The sequence below is a fragment of the Rhinopithecus roxellana genome, chromosome 3 (assembly GCF_007565055.1).
Source record: "Rhinopithecus roxellana isolate Shanxi Qingling chromosome 3, ASM756505v1, whole genome shotgun sequence".
In the NCBI taxonomy this organism is placed as follows: Eukaryota; Metazoa; Chordata; class Mammalia; order Primates; family Cercopithecidae; genus Rhinopithecus; species Rhinopithecus roxellana.
Window position 1 is genome coordinate 176,694,064 of NC_044551.1, and position 26,414 is coordinate 176,720,477.

Genomic DNA, 26,414 nt, shown 5'->3' on the forward strand with positions numbered 1-26,414 from the left:
AACGCAGAGCAAATCCTTGAGCCTGGAGAAGTTCCCTTTCCCACCTTACAGAGAGGGGCATTCTGAGGCCCTCGGCACTGCCCCCAACATGGCTGGGACCAGGCCTCTGGGAGTGGGTCCATAATGGTGCCCTTCCATCAGTGCTTTACTGGCCCCACAGCCACAGGCTGTGATGAGGCAGTGCCAGCCTCAGACCGTGGGTATTTCCCTCTGTTTTCAGGCAGATGGCTGCACTCGTAATAGACTCCAATGGGGATAGCTTACTAGGACAGCTCCCTGCCCAACTGGTGACCAAACTCCTAGTAAAACAGTTGGCATCTTCCAGCCACTGGCAGCTGGTCCCCCAGCCTTGCCCATGAGTGGATGTCTGTGTGCCTGGCAGTGTTCTCCTGAATCATTCATCACTTATGACCCTTTGCTTATTCACGTCACTGTCTTTTCAAGCTGATGAGGCCTGACAGGCCTTATGCTCCCCCCAATTCCTCTTTCTGCTTCTTTCCTCCTTTCCTTTATTCCCCTTATCTTAGGGATATTGGGAATAAGGGAGGAGAGCTCTGGACATATGAGTTAGCAAGGTCATGATGATCAGATAACAATGAATTTATGACTCCCAGTTAGCAAACTGGCTGCCCAAAGGGTGATACAAAATGCATACTGTTGATGGCAGCAGCCATCCTGGACCTGGTGCTGGTCTCTGATCCCAACCCAGCCAAGTCCATTCAAAGCATGGGAGCGCGTGGCTCCCTACCTGTCCCATACCCCTGGTCATCCAAATGTGACAAGTGTTCCTCCTGGGAAGTGGCTGTAGGGCAGGGATGTATAATAAAATTGTGTTGCTATGAATTTCTACCTCCTACCCCGACCCCCCGACTATTAAAGCTTGTCTGTGATCACATACCAAGTGTCGTTGTTCTGAGCTGCCTGCGAAAGGGGAGGAGGGCTCCAGGGGCAGGAGCAGGCAAGACGCCAGATGACATCAGCTCTTCCAAGGCCGGTTTCAGCGAGGTTGAGTTTTATGGCCCTTCTTCAAATCCTCTGGGATCCCTTCTGTCTGAACTCACCCCAAAGAGAAGAAGCAACAGCCTATTGCAGTTGGTCCTCTACTACTAAGTATTTCTGGCAGTGACAAATATGCATTGAGATTGAAATTGACTTTTAAAGCTCTGGAAAAGTTAAAAATACTTTTGGGTAGTTATGAGCATTAGGCATAACAAATGGCTCCGAGAAACCCTGGGTAGTTTTGGTAATGAAATATGAAGTGATGGAGATGGCATTTCAGGCTGGCTCTGACTGGGGAACGAAGTTTTTCGGTTATGTACATACGCCGTTATTAACATTTCTGGCTCCCACTTCTATAAAATATCACATTCCGACCCCCTTGTTATTACAAACCAGGGCAATAACAAAAACAGCAGGGGAAAAAATGCTGGAAAGAACACATTAGTCCATCGAATCTAATTGCAAAATCATTTCATTAAAATGGGTCAGCGGCTCCATTGCAGAGGTCCACCAGTTATAATCTAACTATACTACTGAGAGCGATTCCTGCTAACTACAGGCTGCTCTCACCTTGATTAAAATGAAAATGCATTTAATAGGCGGCTGTCCCCAGCCACAGCCCAGCCGGTGCACGCCTTCAGGCTCATCTCCTTGAAGAGCAAACTCTGCTTCCTCCTGTCTTCCTGCCTTTAATCAGCAGTCAGGGTTCCTTCGCTTTGCAAGGATCCCAATATAGACATGTTGTGAAGGAAAAATCTCTGTATGTGTGTGTAATGCCCCTTCGTGCCATCACTCTGTGGATCCACTGGTGCAGAGAACAAGAGAAGGTAGTCATCTAACAGGATTTGCAAAATGAAATTTGCCCAGGACTCGGCATGCTGATGGGTCTGGAAGTAAATGGTGCAGGTCAAAGTTACCAAGTGGAACGAAGCTGGCAAACTAAGGGCAGGAGATTTGCGTAATACATTGAACCAGGAAGCCACTCGAATAACTGTGGGGATGTGTCCACAGATTTTGCTCCCACAAGCCTAGGGGTAGAAGAGGAGATGGAGGAACGGGGATGGAGAGAGAGCAGAGAAGGAAAGGACAGGTCTAGGCTTCTGACTCCCTGTCTTAGGTAGGTAGTATCACTTCAGAATCAGAGACCCACCAAGTTCACTCTCAATCAGGAATTACCACAGGGATCTCATACGAGGTGTGCACAACTAAGACGGTGGAAGAGATCTGTGTCCTGCCCCACCATAGCCCACTGTGGAAAAATACTCCATTCAATCCACCTGCACCAAGTCTGGCTATATGATCATTCCTACAGGGACCTGGGAAAACCTTTGGGGAGAAGCACGTCTGCAGCAAAACATGTTAACCACGTGGAGCCAGGCAGGAGCCTGCCCAGACTGAGTGACCTGTGGGCCTCAGTTTCCTTGCCTATAAAATAGAGTTATCCTAACCTCAGAGTGTTGCAAGGATTAAATGAGATCATTCATTTGAAATGGGAAGAATAGTGTCCGGCTCAGTATATGTTCAGTAAATGGCCACTGTTACTGCTAGCTACACTCATGTTTTCACAGCCTCTGAGCTGCCAAATGTTCTGCCAGGTTGTAGGAAAAAAAAAAAAAAACAGTGCTAGAGTCACAAGCATCCATACAACTCCTGAGGTTCTCCACCTCCTTAATCTTATTTTCATCTGCGCAACAGCTCCTGGAAGATAAAGGCAGTTATTTGATTCCCATTTTACATGGAGAGAGACTGAGACTAGTAAGTTACCAAGGCCTGAACAAGCCTGTGCTCCCTTCTGCTAAAATCCATGAAAAGCTAATGCTCCTAATGCAAATAAAACCACCAAGTTGCCTCACCTAGTGGAGCAAACAAATAATGTTTACATTCTCTGAAACACTTCTCAATACTCATGTAGAGGACACACAGGTGCTCATGACACCCCACTTGTGCATTGGACCAATGTGGACCCATCTCTTGTTTTGTGCCTCGCATCGTGCTAGTGAAATGTTGAGGGTGACAGGATGAAGGACACCCGGCCCCATCAATAAGCTTATGTCTGGTGGGAGAATCAGAGCTCCCTCAGTTCCCACCAGCATGATTCAAGGTCTCACTGAAGTTTGCCCAGGCGCCCAGGGATCATTTGTGATCATTGAGGCAACTCCCCGAGGCATCTCCTCGGAGACACCACGTCGTCGGTCCCGTTACCATTACTGTGCAACTTTGGGAGAAATTCCTTTTCAAAAAAGCAAATCTCAGCTCCAACTTTTAACTCATCAGAACTCACCTTTCACTATAGTTACATAGAATGTGCTCTGAAAAAGAGGCCAAATCTGACCCTCAGATACATTTTGCTCATCTTCACGGTATTTTAAGTTGGAATTCATTACCAATATTGTTTATATGGATTCTCTTTTTAAAAAACAAAAACAAAGCAACATCAGGCAACCCTGAGCCAAATTTCCAAGTATTAAGGCTGGGGCTCCAATTCCCCAGGTTCCCAACCCTCATTGTTGTCTTCCCAATCTTACAGCCAAGTGTCGATGGTCATTTGTTGCTGTGTGCTTGGCCTGTACTCATTTTATTACCTGCTGGGGTAATAAAGGCCCCTGAGTTTGCAACCCCTTCCCATAATTTGTCCCTACCCCTGGCATAGTCCCCATCAAAGCATCATCAAAACCTTGTAATTTGGATTTTCTTTTCTTTTTTTTTTTTTTGAGACGGAGTCTCGCTCTGTGGCCCAGGCTGGAGTGCAGTGGCCGGATCTCAGCTCACTGCAAGCTCCACCTCCGGGGTTCATGCCATTCTCCTGCCTCAGCCTCCCAAGTAGCTGGGACTACAGGTGCCCACCACCTCGCCCGGCTAGTTTTTTGTATTTTTTAGTAGAGACGGGGTTTCACCATGTTAGCCAGGATGGTCTCGATCTCCTGACCTCGTGATCCATCCGTCTCGGCCTCCCAAAGTGCTGGGATTACAGGCTTGAGCCACCGTGCCTGGCATTGTAATTTGGATTTTCATGAACATTTAGAGGGTCCATGAATGATAGGAGTCGTGGAGCAGGTAGTGCCCCCTCCCCAAAATTGTAGACTGAATTCTGTACACTGAATTCTGTGACCCCCAAAAGCATAAGGGCCCACAGATCTTGAGCCTGGTCTCCCTGAGGATGGTGATGAATAACAAAGATCCATGGGAAGGAGGCAGTAAGGCTGGGGGCAGGGAAAGCACCAGCAAGGTGGCCATATAGCGAAGGCGATGCCATGTCTGTTAATTGACCCCTAACGCCCCCCAACTCATTCACCCATCTCTGTCCCCCACCCCCACTACCCACAACCTGGGGCTCTGCATGGAACTCGGGTGATGCTGACATCCCCTCTTTGGCCCCTCCCAGGCTCTGAGGATTACCGCAGCAGGTTCAGCAGTGAGTGCTTCATGGACCTCATGTGCCCTGAGAAGTGCCGCTGCGAGGGCACTATTGTGGACTGCTCCAACCAGAAGCTGGCCCGCATCCCAAGCCACCTCCCTGAATACGTCACCGACCTGTAAGTCCAACCTCGGCATGAACTCCCTACTCCTCCCCACACACCAGTCACCCAGAGCCAGCGTGGGCAGGGTCTCCTGGAAGTGACCCCTTCCTGGCTCAGTCGTGCTTCTTGGCTGTCTTTCTCATACTGGTCTGAAGGCAGATACCCAGGCATCTCCTGTGGACAGCTTGCTTGCAAATGTTCGCTCTACACATATTTTCTGAACACCCACTGTGAGCCGGCATCATGCTAAGCCCACCAGTTTCTACAACAGAGCAGAGCAGGTAGTCCCTGCCAGCCCTTATGGAGCTTACAGTAAAACCAGAAAGTTGGGTGCTAAATAAAGAATTGTAGCGAAGTGAGAAAACAACTAGAATGATTAAATATATCTGAGCCTCTAATTAGCCATGTTAATAAAGGGATCAGTGGGTTTATAAAAAAAAAAAGCTAAAAAATTATAGCAGGGCCAGGCATGGTGGGTCATGCCTGTAATCCCAGCACTTTGGGAGGCCAAGGGAAGAGGATCACTTAAGGCCAGGAGTTCAATACAGGGCAACATAGCAAGATGCCATTCCCCTACCCCGGTCTCTACACACACACACACACACACACACAAATTTAACCAGCTGGGCATGGTAGTGGCATGCACCTGTGGTCTCAGCTATTGGAGAGGCTGGGGCAGGAGAATCACATGAGTCTAGGAATTTGAAGCTGCAGTGAGCTATGATCATACCAGTGCACTCCAGCCTGGGCCACAGAGTGAGACCTGGTCTCTGAAACAAAAAAATTTTTAATTAAAATTTTTTTTTTAAAGTTACAGCCTCGTGGAGGACAAAAGCACAGCACGTGGGGACCGACAGACATGGGCTGACACCTGACTCTGGCAGGCTTCCTAAGATTAGGCCATTTGTTCCTCGGATCTGAGAGTTTCTTAGCTGTCAAGTGGGGGGGATAATTAATGCCTACCTCCTAGGGTGGTTGGGGAGACCAAGAAAGAGAATGCAAGCATGGAACTCATCTTGAATCCTGGCACGCAGTAAGCCCTGGATGAGTGGTAGTGGTCTTCATTATTCTTATTGTTGTTGTTCTCTCTAACTTCACAAGTCATCAGAGGAAACAGCAAGGCCCCTTTCCCTGCCCTGCTGCTCTCCCTGAACACCTGTGAAGTTCCCGAGCTGCTCCAGGTAGAGGGAAGTACTTAGGAAGGAACTGAAGGGCTTGGAGGATTGGGAGACCCTGGAGAAACCTTCCTGGGGGTTTTAAGTTGTCATTGGTATGTCCACAAAATGAAAACAGATACTTGGTAGTTGATGGGTGCTGAAAACAATGCATGCCCACACGGAGTACTCAGAAAGTCCCCTACACCCCAGCCAAAGGAGGCTTCCTCCAGGAGAAGGAGGAAGCAGCACTGCATATGCCTCCCCCACCTGCTGGGCCCCTCTGTCGATGGGACTGATGTCAAAGCTTCCAATGGCTCTGTGGACCTTCACTGAGTGTGAGGTTCAGGCGCCAATGCACCCAAAGCCATGGGGGTTGCCAGGAGGGGCCCTGTCCACAGTTAACCTACCACTCATCTTCTTGCTTCCTACACAGGCGACTGAATGACAATGAGATATCTGTTCTGGAGGCCACTGGCATCTTCAAGAAGTTGCCCAACCTGCGGAAAATGTAAGTCAACTTCAGGAACTTAGCAGCAGCCTCTGTTCTCTAGCCAGAGCCTGTGTTCTAGACTAGAGGAACCAGGGGACCGGCCTCTCCCCCAGCCTCTGCTCCAGCCCCTCCCAGCCTCCTCCCAGCCTCCTCCTCAGCCCCGCTGTGGCCTCTGTTAAGAAACAAGACATGTAGACACAGACCAAAGTGATGCTTCATGGTTTTAGTTGAGTGTTATACAGAACAAGCATTCCACACCATCCCTGACCCCGCCCTGGACCCTCTGCTCACCCTACCCCTACACCCCATCCAACAGCTACCCCAGGGCTGGTGGGTAGGACTCAGGTAAGAACTAGTGATGTGGCACAGGTGTCTAAGGTCTATGCTATTTGGCGATTTTTGTGTGGTGACAGTTAAATGTCTGTTTTCAAATGGTATCATGGGTGATACACATCAGAGTGAATATGCCAGCAGCTTCCCACAGTGGGTTTCCGTCTAGGAGTCCGTGGGTCTGACCATGCCTTGGCCTAGGCAAGGACCTACATGCCTATATTGGCTTCTCCGCTGCCAGAGATGCACATCATCCTAACTCTCTCCCTGCCTAACCCTGACTAGGCTTGGGCCTAGTCATAAAGGTAATGAGAACGATGTTGGTGCACCAGTAGAGTCCTTGTCCTGAGCTAGGGACCATGCTGCCTGCCTCACACGCATTTTCTCACTGAGTCTTCACCCACCCGTCCAGTGCTGGCTTCACAGTCCCCTTTGTGCAGGTGAGGAAGCCACGGCTCAAAAAGTTTCTGTGACTTCTCTAAGACCACACAGCTAATGGGTCCCAGAGCTGGCATTCAGACTTGGGTCCACCTGCAATCATGCTAGTGTGAGGCTGGCTTGCTTCTCCTCGTCTTCCCTTCCGGGCCCCCCAGCAGAGGTAGCAGCACAGAAGGGGAGGCTCTTTACCATCTCATCCCCAGGGGGGCACTCTTCTCTTTAGCCCCTCTCCCTTACCCCACCCCAAACTTCATGCCTCCTGGCCCCGGAGTTCAGGTCTGCCTTGAAAACCAGGGAAATAAGTCCATCTTCATGATTCATGGATTCCATATTTGAGAATTCGCTAAAATTTGTGTAAGTCCAAAGTCAAGACTCTTCATGCCCTTGTCATTCTCGGGCATGCACAGAACAGCAAAAAAAAAAAAAAAAAAAACGGAGTCACCTACACCCATGTTCCCAGCTGGGGTCAAGTGAGGCCATGCTCTGCCTTCTTCTGTCACCTCTCATGCTGTCAGCCAGTGTCCTTTTGCATTATATTCAGTGCCATGTGTTTTGCATGTTTACGGTTTTTGTTGGTGATTTTGCTGTTTAAAATGCGCCCCCCAGACACAGTGCTGAAGGGCTGTCTAGCCATCCTAAGTGTGCAAAGGCTGTGATGTGTCTCCCAGAGGACATGTGCGTGAGAGCAGTTTTGTTACAGGCTTGAGTGATAGTGCTGCTGGTCATGAGTTCAACGTTATGGATCAGCCATATGTGTGAAATAAGGTATCTTTAAACAGAAGCACACATATAATAAGGTTATATGTTGATAGGTTGATTACAATGTGGAGACCACAGGCTCACAGGACCCTAAACTTGTATTTCCCCAAAGAGCAACGCTTTGGTATTCACTAATGCAGGGTTTCCAGCAACTGTGTACAACGTAACTACTACGAGGGCAGCTTCAGTATCCCTTATCTGAAATGCGTGGGGTCAGAAGTGTTTCAGATTTCAGATATTTTTGGATTTGGGAATGTTTGTGTGTACACAATCAGATGTCATGAGGCTAGGAGGCAAGTCTAAACATGAAATTCACTTAGTTTCATATACACCGTAAACACAGCCTGCCTGAAAGTAGCTATGCGATATTTTTAATAATTTTGTGCATGAAACAAAGTTAATGCGCATTGAACCTTTAGAAAGCAAAGGTGTCAGGTGTGGAATTTTCTACTTTTGGTATCATATCAGCTCTCAAAAACTTTTGGACATTCTGGTTAGGGATGCTTGCCTATAAAGAGAGTGGACTGTACCACCTTGTTTCTTTCTTGTTCCCCGTGCTCCCACCCATGCGTTCCCTGCAGACAAATAGGACAGAGGCCTTATAGGCCCTGGGCAGCATCTGGATCTCACTGGTGCTACTCAGATCGCTTTCCTTCCTCCCTCCCTGCCTGTAGCCACCACCTTGGTCATGGCTCCGGCGACTGCTCTGTAACGGGGAGCAGTGGAGAGCATGTTGGGGGGCCGGCTGAGAGAGGGCACACTTGGGTGAGGATCATGGCTGTCACTGGGGTCCAGTGCCCCACTAGCTTCAGGGTCCCAACACAAGCATCACCCATCACCTGGCAGGAATTTTTCTTTTTATTTCAACCCAGAGAAACGCACACTTCATTTTTAACCTGAAGACAGAAACTTACAGGCCTATGGGCGTGAGCAGATATTAAGATGAATCAAGCTGGCCAAGTGCATACTTATCTACTGAACAGGATCTGCTAGTGTTTGCTTCTGTGAAGAAATATGTACTCTCCCATTTGAGGTGAAACTCAAGCACTTTGAGTCTTTCATCCTCCCAGTTTTGATAGGAACATGAGTATAGAGAATATTTCTGTATGCCCGAGAAAACAACAGCACAAACACATAATAAGCGTCAACGAACTCCCAGCATCAGCAACCAAGCAACAAAAGGGAGTGGTGAGGTCTCTGAAAAAGTATGGGCCTAGATCTCATCAAAAGGGACAGATGTCACTCAGCTCATCCCAGTACTTGCCATGTTGGAATAAAGGTGAGGGCTGCCAAATGTTTCCACTTCTCGGGAGCTGCCACAAGTCCAGGTGTGGAGGGAAAACGGGCAGACAAGCCTGTGTGCGTTCTGAGTTCAGCTCTGCCCTTCCCAGCTATGTGACGCTAGGAATGTCCTTAGCCTTTCTGAGCCTTAGTTTCATCATTTACGTAATAGGAATAAACCCACCTTCCTTATAAGTTATTATAAGGATCAGAAATATGAGGAAATAAAGATGAAAGACATGGCTGTGGTACCGGGGAGACAGGGTGCGGAAAGACAGGAGAGGGCATCTGAGTTGAGTGACCCAGAGTAGCTGGTTATATATTTAAAACAGAGGTTGCACACCCAGACACTTCCAGGAGCCTGGGAGTAGCACAAATATGGAATGTGGCTGCATGCAAGCCCATAAAAATAATAATAGCTAGCAGTGAGCACAAATTAAACACTTTACCCTGTACCAGACAGTACAGATATTAATACACTTAAACCTCACCAAGTAACCCTCAGGGGCTCTGAACTAACCCGAAGATGGAGAGAGGCCCCCTGGGTGGCCCTGGCTTTGCATTTTGTGGTTTCCTAGGATCTGCGTCATCATCAGTAAGATACTGCTCTGAGAATGTGATAGGGCTCTTAGAAAACCTCCATGCATTTGTTTTGTTTCTGGAGTGCTTGCCCCAAGCCGTACTTTCTGTCCTTCAGCTACTGCTGCCTGTAGTTGTGAGCGGTGCTTTGATGGATGGAGAGACGGCAGCAGCCAGCTCTTCTGGAAAATTCTATCCCTCTCTTTTTTACTCTCCTTCTGTTTTCCATTCTCCCAGCCTGAGGAAATCCAATTCACAAACCTTACAGTAATGTGATGTTAATTTTGCTCATTTAAAGAAACAGATGTCAGGAAACGGGAACCCTCCCACTTCATAGCTGCTTTAACTCATCTTCATTGCCCATCCCTTGTATTTTAACCCCCGCAAGAAGCTTGACTCTCTGGAGCATTCGGGTGAGTTACTGCTGCTGGAGAGCCTTTATCTCTCCTCCCGCGTCTAATTTAGGGGTAATTTGCAGTCTCCCCAGTGCATTACCTTCGTTCCTGGGTTATCCCAGACCAGGGCTACCAGGATTTATAAGAAAACTGGCCAAGTTAAAGGAGAGTCAGGCAGGGAGTGGAAATCCAGTCTGCGAGTCTGCTGTCTCAGACCTTGGGCGAGGGATGCTGGGAAATGCTCACTCCTGTTTTCCTGGCAGGATAGAAAGGAGAGAAGGAGAACGGGGTCATGCCGAGGAGCAGGGAGGGAACCAAGGCACCGACTGTTTCCTCCACACCTGCCCACAAGTGCAGGCATGGCCTTGCCCCGGGGCCTGGTCCCTCCTTGGGAAGAGGGAAGGCGGCCTACATTGAGCCCCCAGCTCTGTCACTTGCTGCAAGTCAGTCCCTAAGGGAGGTCTCACCCCCGGCATCGCTGTGGGTCTGCCCAGAGCGCAGACCAGGGACTTGGTGTGTGTGGTCCTAGATCCCCTTCCAGTGCTCTGGGACCTGAAGCAGTGCCTTCCTGCTCTGGGGCTCAGTATCTTCAGCAGTAAAATGGTCCTAGTCTATCTCTGAGGCCGCCAATTCTACCAGCTTTCGTGTGCTCTATGAGTTCACGGGCTCCACCTCCACCTGCGATCTCCTTGTTTGCAGAAGATGGTTCCCCATGCAAGGCTCTGAATAGGCTGTCTGCTTGGGAGGCTGGACTCTTCCCCAGAGCTAGTATAAACACTGTCATCACCTTCAGCTCATCCATCTGGCCAGGGATGCTTTCCAGGGCCGGGCATTTTGATGGTCCACAGAAGCCCCCCAGCAACCCTGCTAGGGAGAATTGGGAACTCGCCGTGCTAATGGCTCTGCAGCATCTGCTTGCTCTTCTGATCTCTCGTGAGGTCTGTGCAGGATGTCAGCATGCAGCCTCGGACGGAAGGGCTGCTTTCAGACCTCGGGGCAGACTCAGAAATGGCAGCACCGGCCAGGCACGGTGGCTCACGCCTGTAATCCCAGCAATTTGGGAGGCCGAGATGGGTGGATCACCTGAGGTCTGGAGTTTGAGACCAGCCTGACCAACATGGCAAGACCCCATCTCTACTAAAAATACAAAAAATTAGCAGGGTGTGGTGGCAGGCACCTGTAATCCCAGCTACTCAGGAGGCTGAGGCAGGAGAATCACTTGAACCCAGGGGCAGAGGTTGCAGTGAGCCGAGATCGCGCCATGGCACTGCATCCTGGGCGACAAGAGCAAAACTCCATCTCAAAGAAAAAAAAAAGAAAAGAAAGAAATGGCAGCACTGAGGGCTTGATAGGACCAAGCTCACTTTAAGCAAATACAATATCCAAAATCTTGAATTTTGAAAAGAAGTAATATCCACATAGCCAAAGAAATACTCACTTATGAAAGAAAAGGTTCAATGGAGTACATTTGATATGCCAGAAAACCTGGCTTCAAATCCCAGTTCTGTCAGCTGCATGACTGCGAGCAAGTTAGTCAATCTCTCTGAACCTCAGTCCCATCATCCATAAAATGGAACAATATAATAAATCAGTCCGACAGCCATTGTTTTCAGGGTTTGATGTGGTTGTGTTGGTCAGATCCCTCATGAGGTGCCTAGTACATAAGGAGTGGTCAACAAGTAGTAACTGGAAAGCACCTATTCGTTTGTATCAGGGATCCTTAACTGGTGAGAAAGCTAGAAGTTCCACAAATGCCCTAGTCCTAAGGAGTGGGACATGCTTTATATTTTTCTCCTGCCTTCCTCTTGAAAATTAGTGCTTAGCGAGAATCTCTAATGAAGAGAGAAAATAAGTTTGAGAGCCACTATTTTAACTCTATCAGTCCCCCAGAGCATTAAAAAGACAATTTCACAGAAAAAAACTTCAAATCCCATCCAGTCTACTTTTTTAAATTGATACATAACAATTGTACCTATTTATGGGACACGTGATATTTTGATACATGCATGCAATGTATAGTGATCAAACAGGATATTTAGGATATCCGTCACTTCTAACGTTTATCATTTCTTTGTTTTGGAAGTATTTCAAATCTTCTAGCTATTTTGAAATATATATTGTTGTTAACTATAGAGACCCTACTGTGACTGTCACCCTATCAAACACTAGAACTTATTCCTTTTAGCTCCCCATTAACCAACCTCTCTTCATCTCCCCCAAACCTTCCCAGCCTCTGGTAACTGTCCTTCTACTCCCTACCTCCATGAGATCAACCTTTTTTAGCTCCCACGTATGAGGAGGAACATATGATGGTTGCCTTGCTGTGCCTGGCTCAATTCACTTAACACAATGACCTCCAGTGCCATTCAGTTGCTGCAAATGACAGGTTTTCATTCTTTTTGTGGCCAAATAGTATTCCATTGTGTGTGTATACACCACATGTTCTTTCTCCATTCATCCACTGACCAGGCAGTCTGTTTCACAAGGGTAGCCTCACCTGTTTAGGGCCGGGGTCCCTGCTCCCTGGGCCAGATGCTGAAGACCAAAGGTCAGGGAGCCCAAGACTAAGCTCCTTCCACCATCCAGTCCTCGGTCTCAGGGACCCCAAAAAGGCCCCAGCAGCTGCAGGGCAGGTCATTCCCTCGCTGTATCAAGACCGTCTGCTCTTTTTGATTCTCCCCTATTCTGTGTCTTCCTTCTAGAAACCTGAGTAACAATAAGATCAAGGAGGTGCGAGAGGGAGCTTTCGATGGAGCAGCCAGCGTGCAGGAGCTGATGCTGACGGGAAACCAGCTGGAGACAGTGCATGGGCGCATGTTCCGTGGCCTCAGTGGCCTCAAAACCTTGTGAGTGCCAGTGGTGGGGCCTGGGCCAAGACCCAGAGGGAGATGAGAGGGCAGGGGAATTAGAGACAGACTATGAAGGCAAGTGGGACCTAGGCGCTATCTCGGCCTGCTGAATCCCTCTCCCTCTCTTCCTGGAGTCAGAGTCATCAGATATTCCGCAGCCTTGGATGGGAAAGAATTTAGCATGCTGAACACCCTCCAGCGTATACACATACACCCAACGTAGTCACCCACTCTTGTGTATACACATATATAGATCCATACCAGAAACTTGCTGAAGGAGGCACACAAACACACACTGACTCACAAACATAAGCATAAGGACCTCTATAAAAATGATACGTGCAGACATATGCAACATGCACATAAACATATACACAAACAGGCACAGACATACAAGCACACACATACATACAAGCTGATAGCTACAACCACTTCTTGATTCTCTCTTCTCCTCCCAGAAATACGTGTGCACACCCTAGCAGCCACACGATATGCGTGTGTATACATACATATGCATGACATGTGCTTCCAAGAAAGCATGTACCAACAACAATGTACACATAACAATACACACAGTCCCAGTAGGGCTCCAGTCCCTGCTATCACAGGACAAACCTGAGCAATATGGCTGGACTGAGCTGAGAATCGGCAAAAGCATCTCACCTAGACACACACACTCCCCACCGTGGCACCATTTGGGACAGAAAAGATCGTGCCTGTGCTCTCTCATCCCCACCCCTCTCCCTGTAGGATGCTGAGGAGTAACTTGATCAGCTGTGTGAGTAATGACACCTTTGCCGGCCTGAGTTCGGTGAGACTGCTCTCCCTCTATGACAATCGGATCACCACCATCACCCCTGGGGCCTTCACCACGCTTGTCTCCCTGTCCACCATGTAAGTTCTCCTGGGTCCACTGCCCACGCACTCTGGGGTCCCACTCTGCAGAGCGCTCTCCTCCCAGCCCCCTGTTACCTCTGGCCAAGCTCATCTATCCATCTGTCCACTTAAAACCTCGTCAGGCTTTCTGTATGTGCCAGGCATCGTCTAGGTGCTGAGGCTGCACACGCCCAGCCCCTCCTTCCTGGAGCTCACATCATAGTGAATTGACACAGAAAGCAGATCTGCAGTGATTTGAAAACCCAAGCTGGAAGGCCAGGCGTGGTGGCTTATGCCTGTAATCCTAGCACTTTGGGAGGCTGGGGTGGGTGGATCACCTGAGGTGAGGAATTCGAAACCAGCCTGACCAACATGGTAAAACCGCTTCTCTACTAAAAATACAAAAGCTAGCCAGGTTTGGTGGCAAGTATCTGTAATCCCAGCTACCTGGGAGACTAAGGTAGGAGAGTTGCTGGAACCTGGGAGGCGGAGGCTGCAGTGAGCCGAGATCATGCCACTGCATAACAGCCTGGGTGACCGAGCAAGACTCCGTGTCAAAAAAAAAAAAAAAAAAAAAAATATGGGCTTTGCTGAGAAAAACTGGAACTGTATTCTGGAAGGCAAGTGGGAGTTAGCTGTTGAAGAAAGTGGACACTGCAGTTCCTTCAGAGGGAAGGGCATATGCAAGGGCCCTGTGGTTGGTTGCAACAGAGCAAATATGTGGGACTGAACATCTGCCAGCATGGTCACAGCACTGAATAAGGGAGGACATGACGTAAGGCAAGGCTGAAGAGGAAGCCAGGGTCAGGCCGCAGGACTGCTGTGGACCATCTGGTCTTTGTCCAGAGCACATTAGGAAGACTTGAACCTTAAAGTAGACCAGTAACATCACCAGACAGGGGTTTTAAAAAGGTGTCACTGGCAGCCAGGCTTGGTGGCTCACGCCTGTAATCCCAGCACTTTGGAAGTCCAAGGCGCGTGGATCACAAGATCAAGAGATCAAGACCATCCTGGCCAACATGGTGAAACCCCGTCTCTACTAAAAATGCAAAAATTGGCTGGGCGTGGTGGTGGCACACACCTGTGGTCCCAGCTACTCAGGAGGCTGAGGCAGGAGAATTACTTGAACCCAGGAAGTGGAGGTTGCAGTGACTCGAGATTGTGCCACTGCACTCCACTTCAGCCTGACAACAGAGCAAGGCTTCATCTCAAAAAAAAAAAAAAAAAAAAAAAATTAATTAATTAATTTAAAAAAAAAAAACAGAAAGATGCCATTAGCTGCTTCAGTGGGTATCGGAACCAGAATTAGAACCCAGCTTTCTGGGCACCTAAAGGAGTGCTCCTGCCCGGGTAGTGCACTGTCGTGGGAAGGGAGCCTCTGTGGAATAATGGGTAAGACTCTAGAGCCGTAGTTCCTAGGTTCAAATCCTGGCTGTGCCTCTTGTGAGCTGTGTGACATTAGGAAAGTGACTTCATCTGTGTGTTTCCATTTCCCTTCTGCATCATCTACCTCCTAGGATGGTTATGAGGATTGAATCTGGTGATGCCTGAAAACACACAGCAAGGGCCTCGGTGTAGAAAGTGCTCAACGCATGCGCGTTTTACAGCTGCTCATCGTATTTCCGTGTGGCTGTGTTATCCTTAGTCGCTGGTTCATTGTCGCCTCTCTAACCTTCCCCGAAGACCCTTTGGAAGGCAGAAGGAAAGGCTGCTGCTGCACCTTCTGTTGCTGCCCTATGCCTATTGCACTTGGAATCAAAGCCGAAGTTAGAGGAGGACCTAAAGGCCAGCCCCACGTCATCTGGCCCCTCATGCCCTGCCTATCCCCTCCCTGCCTCCATTCTAGCTTCACGGGGCTCCTCGCCATTTTCCCATGATCCCAGCCCACTCCCACCTTGGAACTTTGCACTCCCTGGAACACCCTCCCCCGGCCTCCCTCCCCCTGACCTCCCTCCCCCTGACCTCCCTCCCTTCCACTTTTGCTCAAGTGTCACCTGCCTCACCCTGCTCCACCCCTCTGCCATAACCCCAATCCCTCTAGCCCTGCCCCCTAATATTACATAGCACTAACCAAGTCCTAATATACCGTGTCATTTACTAACTTGCTGTTAATCATATATTATCTGCCCATCATCATATAAGATCCCGAAGGACAGGGATATGCGACTGCTTTGTTCACTGCTGTATCCTTAATGTTTAGATCTGTGCCAAGAGCATAAGCAGAGCCCGGCATATAATTGTTCAGTAGAGGAATGAATCAAATGAGTGACATCAACAGGAAGGGACAGTGGGTTGGGAGCTAACACCAATGAGCTGGTCCATTTTAGTCCATGTGTAGCCTCTTCGAGGTACCTCCACATTGGAAATCCAAAGATGCCTAAGATGCCCAGAGGGGCAGAGTCAAAGCATTCAGGGAACCAGCTCTGACCTGTGAAGTAACTTGCCCTGCTTCACACCTACTGAGTGTCAGAGCCTGGACTCCAACCCCGGAACAGCCACTCACAAGCCCTTCATTGCCATATCATCCTACGGCCACTCAAGGGCTGTCTGCCCCTCTTACATAAGCTCCCCAAGCCTTACTTTCCTCATGTGAGAAAAGGAAGACAATGTTACCTCCTTCCTGAGGTTGCTGTCACAGGTATGAATGAGACAATGGATTTATAAAGCACGTAGCATGGTCCCAGTCCTATAGTAAACACTCAGGAAGGGATAGAGGGATAGCTGCCAGCATCCCCTCATCTCTCCATCAGTCCCATTGTTTCAGTCCACAGATGTATGTAAAGGGCTTGTGATGACATAACGGTAGTTTCTGGATATGCAGAGGCAAACAGACCCCACCCTCGTGTATGTAGAGTCCACAATGCAAGACGAGCACAGAAACCAATCATTGCACACTCCCATGGGTGCTACGGGGAGAACGAAGGGTTATGTGGGAAACGATAGGATAGGGCTGAAGTGTCCCACTTGATATGGGGGACTCAGAGAAGGCTTCCTTGATGAAATGTTACTGAAGCCAAGAGCTAAAGAATGAGGAGAAGCCAGCCAGCAACCTGTAAAGATACAGGTTCCCAGCAAGGAGAGTAGCAAGTGTGAAGGCTCTCGGGGTAAATCTCTGCTAAAGACCCAAAGGCAGTTCACACAGCCAGGGCTCGGTACACAAGGGAGGGCATGACGAGAGACCACAGCCACATCCATCAGTGACGGGGGTCTGGAATGAGACCCTCGCAGAGACTGCATCTGGGGAAGAGCCTACGTTTCCTTCCTGAGACCTCCTCCTTCCCGGCTGGGAGAGCTGGGCTCTGGGCAGCAGATCCCAGGGCCATTCCCACAGTAGAAGGGTGGAGGCTAAGCACCCTTCTCTCTTCCTAGAAACCTCCTGTCCAACCCCTTCAACTGCAACTGCCACCTGGCCTGGCTCGGCAAGTGGTTAAGGAAGAGGCGGATTGTCAGTGGGAACCCTAGGTGCCAGAAGCCGTTTTTCCTCAAGGAGATTCCCATCCAGGATGTGGCCATCCAGGACTTCACCTGTGACGGTGAGAAGGCTGGGGGTCAAGGGCTGCAGGGAAGGCCCTGGGAAGGCAAGGAAGATGGCAGAGATAAAGGATCAGATACTCCCTGAGATCTGATTCCACTTTGCTTTGGGCACGCAGCTGGAGCTCTGGAGAGCTTTGCAGATCTGCTGCTAGCCCACATGGCTCCTTCATGCCAGTTAAGAGAAGGTGCCCACTTCAGAAGTCATTTTACTTCCATCGGTTAGAAATCTGTCATAATATACTGATTTCATTAAGACAAGACACTGCTCATTAAAATGAGATACTGCCATCTGTGAGAACACTGTTGTACCACATATACTAATCTGTCATGTCCACAGTGAGATTGGTGCCCCTTAAATGATATGGCATCCTTGTGGAGTGCACAACCTATACAACTGTACATGGGAGTCCTGGCCTCAGTCTTCCTCTCTGCATCATGATGAGACTCAGAGTATTTACTCATAAGAAACAGACTTCAAGAAAAGTCTTGTCACTGGCTGGGGATATGGATATCTGAGGTTTTGGTTCTCAGGATCCAAGAGGGTCTATTTATTTGCATAAATTCAAGCCAGCACAGTTCTTTACTTGATCAGCTTTGGGTTATCTAGAGACAGATAATTAACTGAGATTAAGGCGTAATGGAGGCTTGGGACACACTCACCACCCTGGAGGGACTATGTAGTTTTGGGAGGAGAGAAGGAAAGGAGAAAGAGGAAGGGAAAAGACAAGACTGCCCCCCTCCCCCTGACCACTCCTTCAGTCAATTGGGCTTATTCCTGAGCTGGTTATGGTGACCTCTTTCCTATTACTCTTGCTGAGCCTCCTTGATGGTCTTCATCTTACCTCAAATGAGGTAGAAGGTAGGTGACACCCGCCAACCACAGATGAGACCAGCAGGTACCCTATTCCTGGTTCTAGTACACAGCTGGGACAGGGGACAACTTGTCTTTACGGAGAACACGCAGCCTTGCTCACTGGCGCCCCCCAGTGGGGCTTATCTCCCACAACGCTCATCCTCTCTGGGGCTCTCCACAGGCAATGACGAGAGTAGCTGCCAGCTGAGCCCGCGCTGCCCGGAGCAGTGCACCTGCGTGGAGACAGTGGTGCGATGCAGCAACAAGGGGCTCCGCGCCCTCCCCAAAGGCATGCCCAAGGATGTGACCGAGCTGTAAGTACCCCCAGCGCCTCCAAGCACCCTGTCATCTCACCACCAGCAGCATCCTCCATGCTTTACCCCAGAATCTCAAGCAAAGCAACATGGCAAAACTGCCCTGGGGAGACCCTACTTGAATGGATCCCAGCAAGATGGCAGTAGAGCCCTCACCAAGATGGCAGCCATGGGCTTTGACAAGGACACAGGAAACACGGCTCCCCCCAGTGCCTCTGCCTGGCAGGAGAGGAGTCTCTGACCCTGTAATTCCTAAAGATACCCTGAATATAAGTGGGAGGGTTATTGCCTCATTTTCCATATCATCCCTGAAACCCCTACTCTGTACACCCTCTTCCTAAGACTCCTCAGCAGTCTCTTAGTCTGATCCCAGCAGCAGTTCAGGATAATTGTGAAAACATTGTCCAGTGGGCGCTGTGGCTTACAAAGCACTTTTCTGAATAGGATCCTATTCCAAGTTCAAACAGCCCTGTCAAGCATGAGGCCCCACTTTACAGATGAGGTCTTAGCTCTGAGTCACATTCATTCTCAGAACAGGAGCTTTCTTATTCCACGGCCCAAGCTCCTGCCACTGACTCCTCAGGTCCTGTTTCTGCACCAGAAACTCCCAGCTCAACGCAAAAGGTGTTAGCCTCTTCCTGAAGGGCTCTTAATATTATGGAGAAAATCCTATTTCTGCCCCCTGGAAAGCACAGACAGAAGGATGAAGCATGGTCCCTTAGTGAGGAGGCCTCCCTGGAATGCACCAGGAGCACTGCAGCTAGGACCAGAGGAGCACCACACACTCAAACAACCAACACACACCACGTGCATACTCGCATCCATCCACTCCTTCACTCATCCGCGCAACACATATTGACCAGGTTTCTCGGATGTCAGGTACTCTGCTCACATTGGAGAGACAACGGCAAGCAAGATGGGTGTGACCCCTCCACTCCCGGGGCTTGTGGTATTAGGGAAGGTAGACATTCACACGATCATTGCAGATGCACATGTGGAGTGACAACTGTGAAAAATGCTACAAAAAAAGAGATACAAGGTTGCTAGGACATGCAAAGTGAGAAGTATGACAGAGACATAAAGCTCCAAGAAAGCTGCCCTGGGGAAATGATGCTAGAGCTGCAAGCTGAGGGGTAAGGGGCAGGTTACTAGGAGGGAGGAGGCGGTGCTCCAGGCTGAAATTGCTGCATAAGCAAAGGCCCTGCATGGGAGTGGGCAGACCCAGGGAGAGGCAACAGGAACAGCCCAAGTGCCTGAGCAGCAACACACCCACAAACCAACACCACACACCACACACCACCACACCACACACCCACACCACCACACCACCACACTCACACCACCACACCACACACCCACACCACCATACCACACACCCACACCACCACACTGACACACCACCACACCATCACCACACCCACACAGCACCACACCCACATACACCACACCACCACACCCACACCACACTGATACACCACCACACCCACACAGCACCACACTCACATACCACTACACCTACACACCACACCATCACCACATTCACACAGCACCATACCACACATCACCACACCCACACACCACACCACCACACCCACACACCACACCAACATACCACCACACCACACACCACCACACCACACACATCTGATGCTTGACTTTGACATCTCTCTTGCCAGGCCCCATGCACATCCCCTTTTCTGGGCCAGGTTAGCACATACAGGCATACCTTCGAGATATTGTGGGTTCAGTTCCAGACCACCATAAAGCACAAACTGCAATAAAGCAAGTCACACAAATGTTTTGGTTTCCCAGTGCATATCGAAGTTATGTTTATACTATACCGTAGTCTATTAAGTGTGCAATCTCATTGTGTTGAAAAAAAAACCAATGTACCAATGTACATACCTTAATTCAAAAATGCTTTATTGCTACAAAATGCTAATGATCACCTGAGCCTCCAGCGAGCTGTAATCTTTTTCCTAGTGGGGGGTCTGGTCTTCATGTTGATGGCTGCTGTCTGATCAGGGTGGTGGCCAAACATTGGGTGGCTATGGCAATTTCTTAAAATAAGACAGTAGTGAGGTTTGTCACATCGATGGACTCTTTCTTCATGAAAGATTTCTCTGTAGTACACAATGCTGTTTAACATCATTTTCCCATAGTAGAAGTTCTTTTAAAATTGGAGTCAAGGCCAGGCGCGGTGGCTCATGCCTGAAATCCCTGCACTTTGGGAGGCCAAGGCAGGTGGATCACTTGAGGTCGGAAGTTCGAGACCAGCCTGGCCAACACGGTGAAACCCCATCTGTACTAAAAATACAAAAATTAGTGGGCCATGGTGGCGCACACCTGTGATTCCAGCTATGGGGGAGGCTGAGGTATGAGAATGCCTTGAACCTGGGAGGCGGAGGTTGCAGTGAGCCAAGATTGCACCACTGCACTCCAGCTTAGGCGATAAAGTGAGATTCTGTCTCAAAAAAAAAAAAAAATTGGAATCAATCCTCTCAAACCCTGCTCTACTTTATCAACTGAGGTTATATAACATTCCAAATCCTTTGTTGTCATTTCCACAGCGTTCATAGCATCTTCACCAAAAGTAGATTCCATTTCAAGAAACCAATTTCTTTCCTCATCTGTAAGAAGCAATGCCTTATCTGCTCAAGTTTTAGCCTGAGATTACAGCAATTCAGTCACATCTTCAGGCTCCACTTCTAATTTTAGTTCTCACTATTTTCACCATATCTGCAGCTACTTCCTCCACTGAAGTCTTGAACCCCTCAAGGTCATCCATAGGGTTGGAATCAACTTCTTCCAAACTCCTATTAATATTGCTATTTTGACCTCCTACCATGAATCACAAATGTTCAAATGGCATCTAGAACCTTTCCAAACGGTTTTCAATTTACTTTGCCCAAATCCATCAGAGGAATCACCATCTATGGCAGTTATGGCCTTATAAAATGTATTTATTAAATAATAAGACTTGAAAGTTGAAATTACTCCTTGATCCATGGGCTGCAGAATGAATGTTATGTTAGCAGACAATGAAAACAACATTAATCTGTGTGTACCTCTCCATCAGAGCTCTTAGATGACCAGGTACATTGTCAGTGAGCAGTAATATTTTGAAAGAAATCTTTATGTCTGGGCAGCAGGTCTCAACAATGGGCTTATAATATTCAGCAAAATATGCCGTAAACAGACGTGCCGTCATCCAGTCTTCGTTGCTGTATTTCTAGAGCACAGGCAGAGTAGATTTAGCATAATTCGTAAAGGCTCTAGGATTTTCCAAATGGTGAATGAGTATTGACTTCAACTTCAAGTCACCATCAGCAGTGGCCCCTAACAAGAGAGTCAGCCTGCCCTTTGAAGCTTTGAAACCAGGCATTGACTTCTCCTCTCTGTCGGTGAAAGTCTTAGGTGGCATATGCTTTCAATAAAAGGCTATTTTTGTCTCCTTGGAATATCTGTTGTTTAGTGTGGCCACCTTCATCAATTATCTTAGCTAGATCATCTGGATAACTTGCTACAGCTTCTCTGTCAGCACTTGCTGCTTCACTTTACACTTTTCTTTTATGAAGATAGCTTCTTTTTGTTCTGTTTTGTTTTGTTTTGAGATGGAGTCTCGCTCTGTCACCAAGGCTGGAGTGCAGTGGCGCAATCTCGACTCACTGCAAGCTCCACCTCCCGGGTTCATGCCATTCTCCTGCCTCAGCCTCCCCAGTAGCTGGTACTACAGGCGCCTGCCACCAAGCCAGGCTAATTTTTTGTATTTTTAGTAGAGACGGGGTTTAACCATGTTAGCCAGGATGGTCTCGATCTCCTGACCCTCATGATCCACTCCCTACCACCACCCCGGCCTCCCAGACTGCTGAGATTACAGGCATGAGCCATTGCGCTCTGCCGTCTTCTTTTCTTAAATCTCATGAACCAACTATTGCTAGCTTTACACTTTTCTTCTGCAGTTTTCTCACCTCTCTCAGCCTTCACAGAATTAAGGAGAGTTAGGGCCTTGCTTTGGATTGGGCTTTGGCTTAAGGGAATGTTGTGGCTGGTTTGATTTTCTATCCAGACCGCTAAAAGTTTTTGCATATCAGCAATAACTCATTCTCATCATTCATGTGTTCATGGGACTAGCACTTTTAATTTTCTTTAAGAACTTTTTATTTACATTCACAACTTGGCTATTTGGTCCAAGAGGCCTAGCTTTGATCTGTCTTAGATTTTGATATGCCTTCCTCATTAAACTTCATCATTTCTGTCTTTTGATTTGAAGTGAGAGATGTGTGACACTTAGAGGCCATTGTAGGGTTATTAGTTGGCTCAATTTCAATATTGTACTGTGTCTCCAGAAATAGGGAGGTCCGAGGAGAGGGAGACAGGGAACAGCTAGTTGGTAGAGCAGTCAGAACACATACAACATTTATCAGTTAAATTCATCATCTTTGATGGGCATGGTTCATGGTGCCCCAAAACAATTACAATAGAGACATCAAAGATCACTAATCACAGATCACCATAAAAGTATAATAATAATGAAAAAGTTTTAAATATTGTGAAAATTACCAAAATGTAACACAGAGACATGAAGTCAGCATGTGCTGTTGGAAAAATGGCACTGATAGACTTGCTTGAGGCGGGGTTGCCATAAACCTTCAATTTTTAAAAAACTCAATATCTACAAAGTGCAATAAAGGAAAGTGCAATAAAACCAGGTACACAGTACCCTCAGGTGTAAGTGACAGAACACAACCCAGGCTCCTCCAGGGAGTGTTTCTTTGATCCACCCTGCTATAATGCCTCTGGGGACAGAACTTGAACATGCCAGTTTCTTAGACTAGCACATGGCGTGAACCTCCAGGGTGCACAGGCACGCGCCACCACACCCAGCTAATTTCTGTATTTTTTTTTTTTTTTTTTTTTTAGTAGAGACAGTGTTTCACCCTGTTGGCCAGGATAGTCTCCATCTCTTGACCACGGGATCTGCCCACCTCGGCCTCCCAAAGTGCTGGGATTACAGACACATTCTGACAGTATCATTGCAGTGCCTGCATCCAGCTCTAGAGCCCGGTATCTTCCAGTGCATTCTTCAGTTATCTGAGTTGATACATTCTCTTTATGCTTAAGGTGGTTTGAGCTGATTTTCTTCCCTTTGCCCAGGAGGAAAGCTAATATACCACTTCATAAGCTAGCCATGAGGATTGAAAGACTGGATGCCAGGGGTTCAGAAGCACTCAGTCACATCAGCTATGACGATTGTTATCATTGTCATGACTCCTCCTCTATGTTTTTGAGTGGATTTTGGGGCCAGTCCTCTGGGAGTTACCCACACAGGGTAGAAGCCTGAAAGTGCGCAACTTGTATGTCAAAGGCCATGGTGAGTCCTGTGACCTGATTCCAGGACTGCAGAGGAGACACTGCATTTTGGCAGAGTGGTCGGTGCCTGTCTCCTTTCTCTCTGCATCTTCCATTTCACCCCACTCCTCAATTCCCATCAGAGGCCTCTCTGGGTGAGGAAGAAAACACCTCATTTTTACATAGGCCAGCTCCCTCCAGGCTGAAATGGGTGCAGATAAAAACAGATGCTAGTCTGTGATGGGGAAGCAGGTAGAATGTGGTAGAAAGAGCACTGGGCTAGGAGCCCAGAGGTGAGTCCCAGCCTTGGTTCTGCCTGTGCCTTGGGGCTACTCAGCAGCATCTCTTCCCACTCCTGTCCCCAGAAGCCACATTGCAGCCACACCTGTAGCTTCTTGTGATTCCCCCGGTGATATGCCTTTGCTGACTTCAGGGCCTCTGTCCAGGACATTTATATTCTCCCGGCCTAGAATGTTCTTCTCTCCCATCCCTACTTAGGTAACCCCCTCTGGTTTCTCACTCTCAGTCCTTCCTGGAAGCACAAGTTAAGAAGAGTGATTCTGAAAACAAATAGTCTCGAGTTTAAATTCCAACTTTACTACCTACCGATTGCATCACTTTGGGCAAGTTACTTCATCTCATTCAGCCTTTATTCACTGATCTGTGAAATGGGGATAACAGCGGTATATCCTTCACAAGGTAGAGGCTGACTAAGATAACATAACCAAAGCACTTAGCCCTGTGTGCAGCGCGTAGCCACGGTTTGATGAATGTCAGTGGTGATTATTAACCTTCCTTTCAGAAAGCTTTGGGTGGCTGAGACTGGGTTGCGTGCCTCTCACTTGCATCCCCATGGCTCTTCTCTCAGGTATCATCCTGTATTGTAGTTGCTTATTTACTTACTTCTCCTTCTAGACCAAAAGCTCCCTGAGGGCAGCAGTTGTGTCTCATTCACATTCTATTTTCTTCCCTCTTCAGAGTTAAGCACAGCAACTAACCCATAGCTGGTATCCAGGAAAGGATGAATAAGAAAATGATCTTGAACAATAAACCTCTCTGAATCTGTCTTTTCTTCTTTTTTTGAGACCGAGTCTCACTCTGTGGCCCAGGCTGGTGCGCAGTGGCGCTATCTCGGCTCACTGCAAGTTCTGTCTCCCGGGTTCACACCATTCTCCTGCCTCAGTCTCCCAAGTAGTTGGGACTATAGGTGCCCGCCACCATGCCCAGCTAATTTTTTGTATTTTTTTTAGTAGAGACGAGGTTTCACTGTGTTAACCAGGATGGTCTCCTCCCAGGTTCACACCATTCTCCTACCTCAGCCTCACATGTAGCTGGGACTGTAGGTGCCCGCCACCACGCCCAGCTAATTTTTTGTATTTTTTAGTAGAGATGGGGTTTCACCGTGTTCACCAGGATGATCTCGATCTCCTGACCTCGTGATCTGCCCGCCTCGGCCTCCCAGAGTGCTGGGATTACAGGCGTGAGCCACCGTGCCAGCCACACATGGATTCTTGCGTGTGTTTCCCAACGCTCCAGAGAAACTGGACCTCACTTTCAGGTCCAGGCATTTCCCAATGCTCAGAGAAACTGAAACTAGGACTGCCAGCCCAAGGGAAGGAAGGGGGGTCTTCAAAGTTGCTAAAAAGTTCATGTCCAGCGTGGGTTTGAGCTGGCGTCATGCCCTTGAAGTTCTGTGTACACAAATGCCCCCGCATGCAGTGAGCTTCCTGCCCTTCCCTTGGACCGGGCTGTGCCATGGGATGGGGCTGCAGAGAATGACCCAGTTATACTCTCCTTCCTGGGCCAATTGAGTGCCAAGTGACACATGTCAAAGGACAGAAATGCCATGACGATAGCCCGTGAATACTTTTTCCCAAAGCTCGTGGAACGGAAACTGAAATAACAACGATAATTGGATGCAATTATAAAGTAAACTTCAGCACTTTGGGAGGAGACCTGATTTTCTGCTTTGGAAATGGTATCACTTCCCCTCGGCCAGACGTGGCTTCCAAAGTGCACTGAGGAAGGCGGCCCTCACTTCTGTCCCCAAACCGTCTTCCTGGGGTGGAGGGTGGGGGGTAAGCAGGAGAATGAGTGTCAAAGAAAGTGAAAGCTGGCAGACCCGGAGAATTATGGCTGGGAGCCTCTGGTTCAGGGACATTGGCTGAGTCCAGATCCAGGGTTTCCAATGCAAGCTTTCCAGCTCCCTCAGGCATCGTTAGTTATCTCAGGCAGAGCTGCCAGCTTACAAAACAAAATTAAGTTTAATTCACTGAGAAGAAGCAAAAACAAAGTTGCCCAGCATTTCTCTAAAGGGCAGGGTGTGAGAGTCTGTTGCAAGCATGCAAGACCCCAGCAATGCCATCCAAGCAGGAGGTGATTTTTTTTCTCCAGTCAGCCCTCTGCAAACCCTCACTGGCCTTTCTCTCACAGTCTCCTCTCAATTCTACCCTGGGTGAGTCAAGCCAAACGGAGCCTCATTCCCACATTCAGTCTTGCAAGTGCTCTTTGAAGCAGGGCTACAGTACCACTTGCCCTCTTTGACCCCAAATCCTGTGCTCATGCCCATTCCAACAAAGGTTCTTAAATGTTTAGGTCTCAGGACTCCTCTTTGCTTTTCAAAAGCATCCAGGACTCCAAGAACCTGTGTTTATGTGGGTTATAGTTATTGATATTGATCATATTAGAAA

The 26,414-nt window shown here is 48.4% G+C and overlaps 1 protein-coding gene across 1 annotated transcript in view; it reads left to right on the forward strand.

Moving 5' to 3' along the window:
* The window catches only part of SLIT3 (slit guidance ligand 3), a 651,942-nt gene that overhangs the window by 539,180 nt on the left and 86,348 nt on the right, over positions 1 to 26,414 (forward strand). Inside the window, exons 15-20 of the mRNA XM_010358190.2 lie at positions 4,382 to 4,532; positions 6,108 to 6,182; positions 12,649 to 12,792; positions 13,546 to 13,689; positions 17,041 to 17,204; positions 18,240 to 18,372. Coding sequence (XP_010356492.1) covers positions 4,382 to 4,532; positions 6,108 to 6,182; positions 12,649 to 12,792; positions 13,546 to 13,689; positions 17,041 to 17,204; positions 18,240 to 18,372 — 811 coding nt within the window. The remainder of the gene's footprint in view (positions 1 to 4,381; positions 4,533 to 6,107; positions 6,183 to 12,648; positions 12,793 to 13,545; positions 13,690 to 17,040; positions 17,205 to 18,239; positions 18,373 to 26,414) is intronic.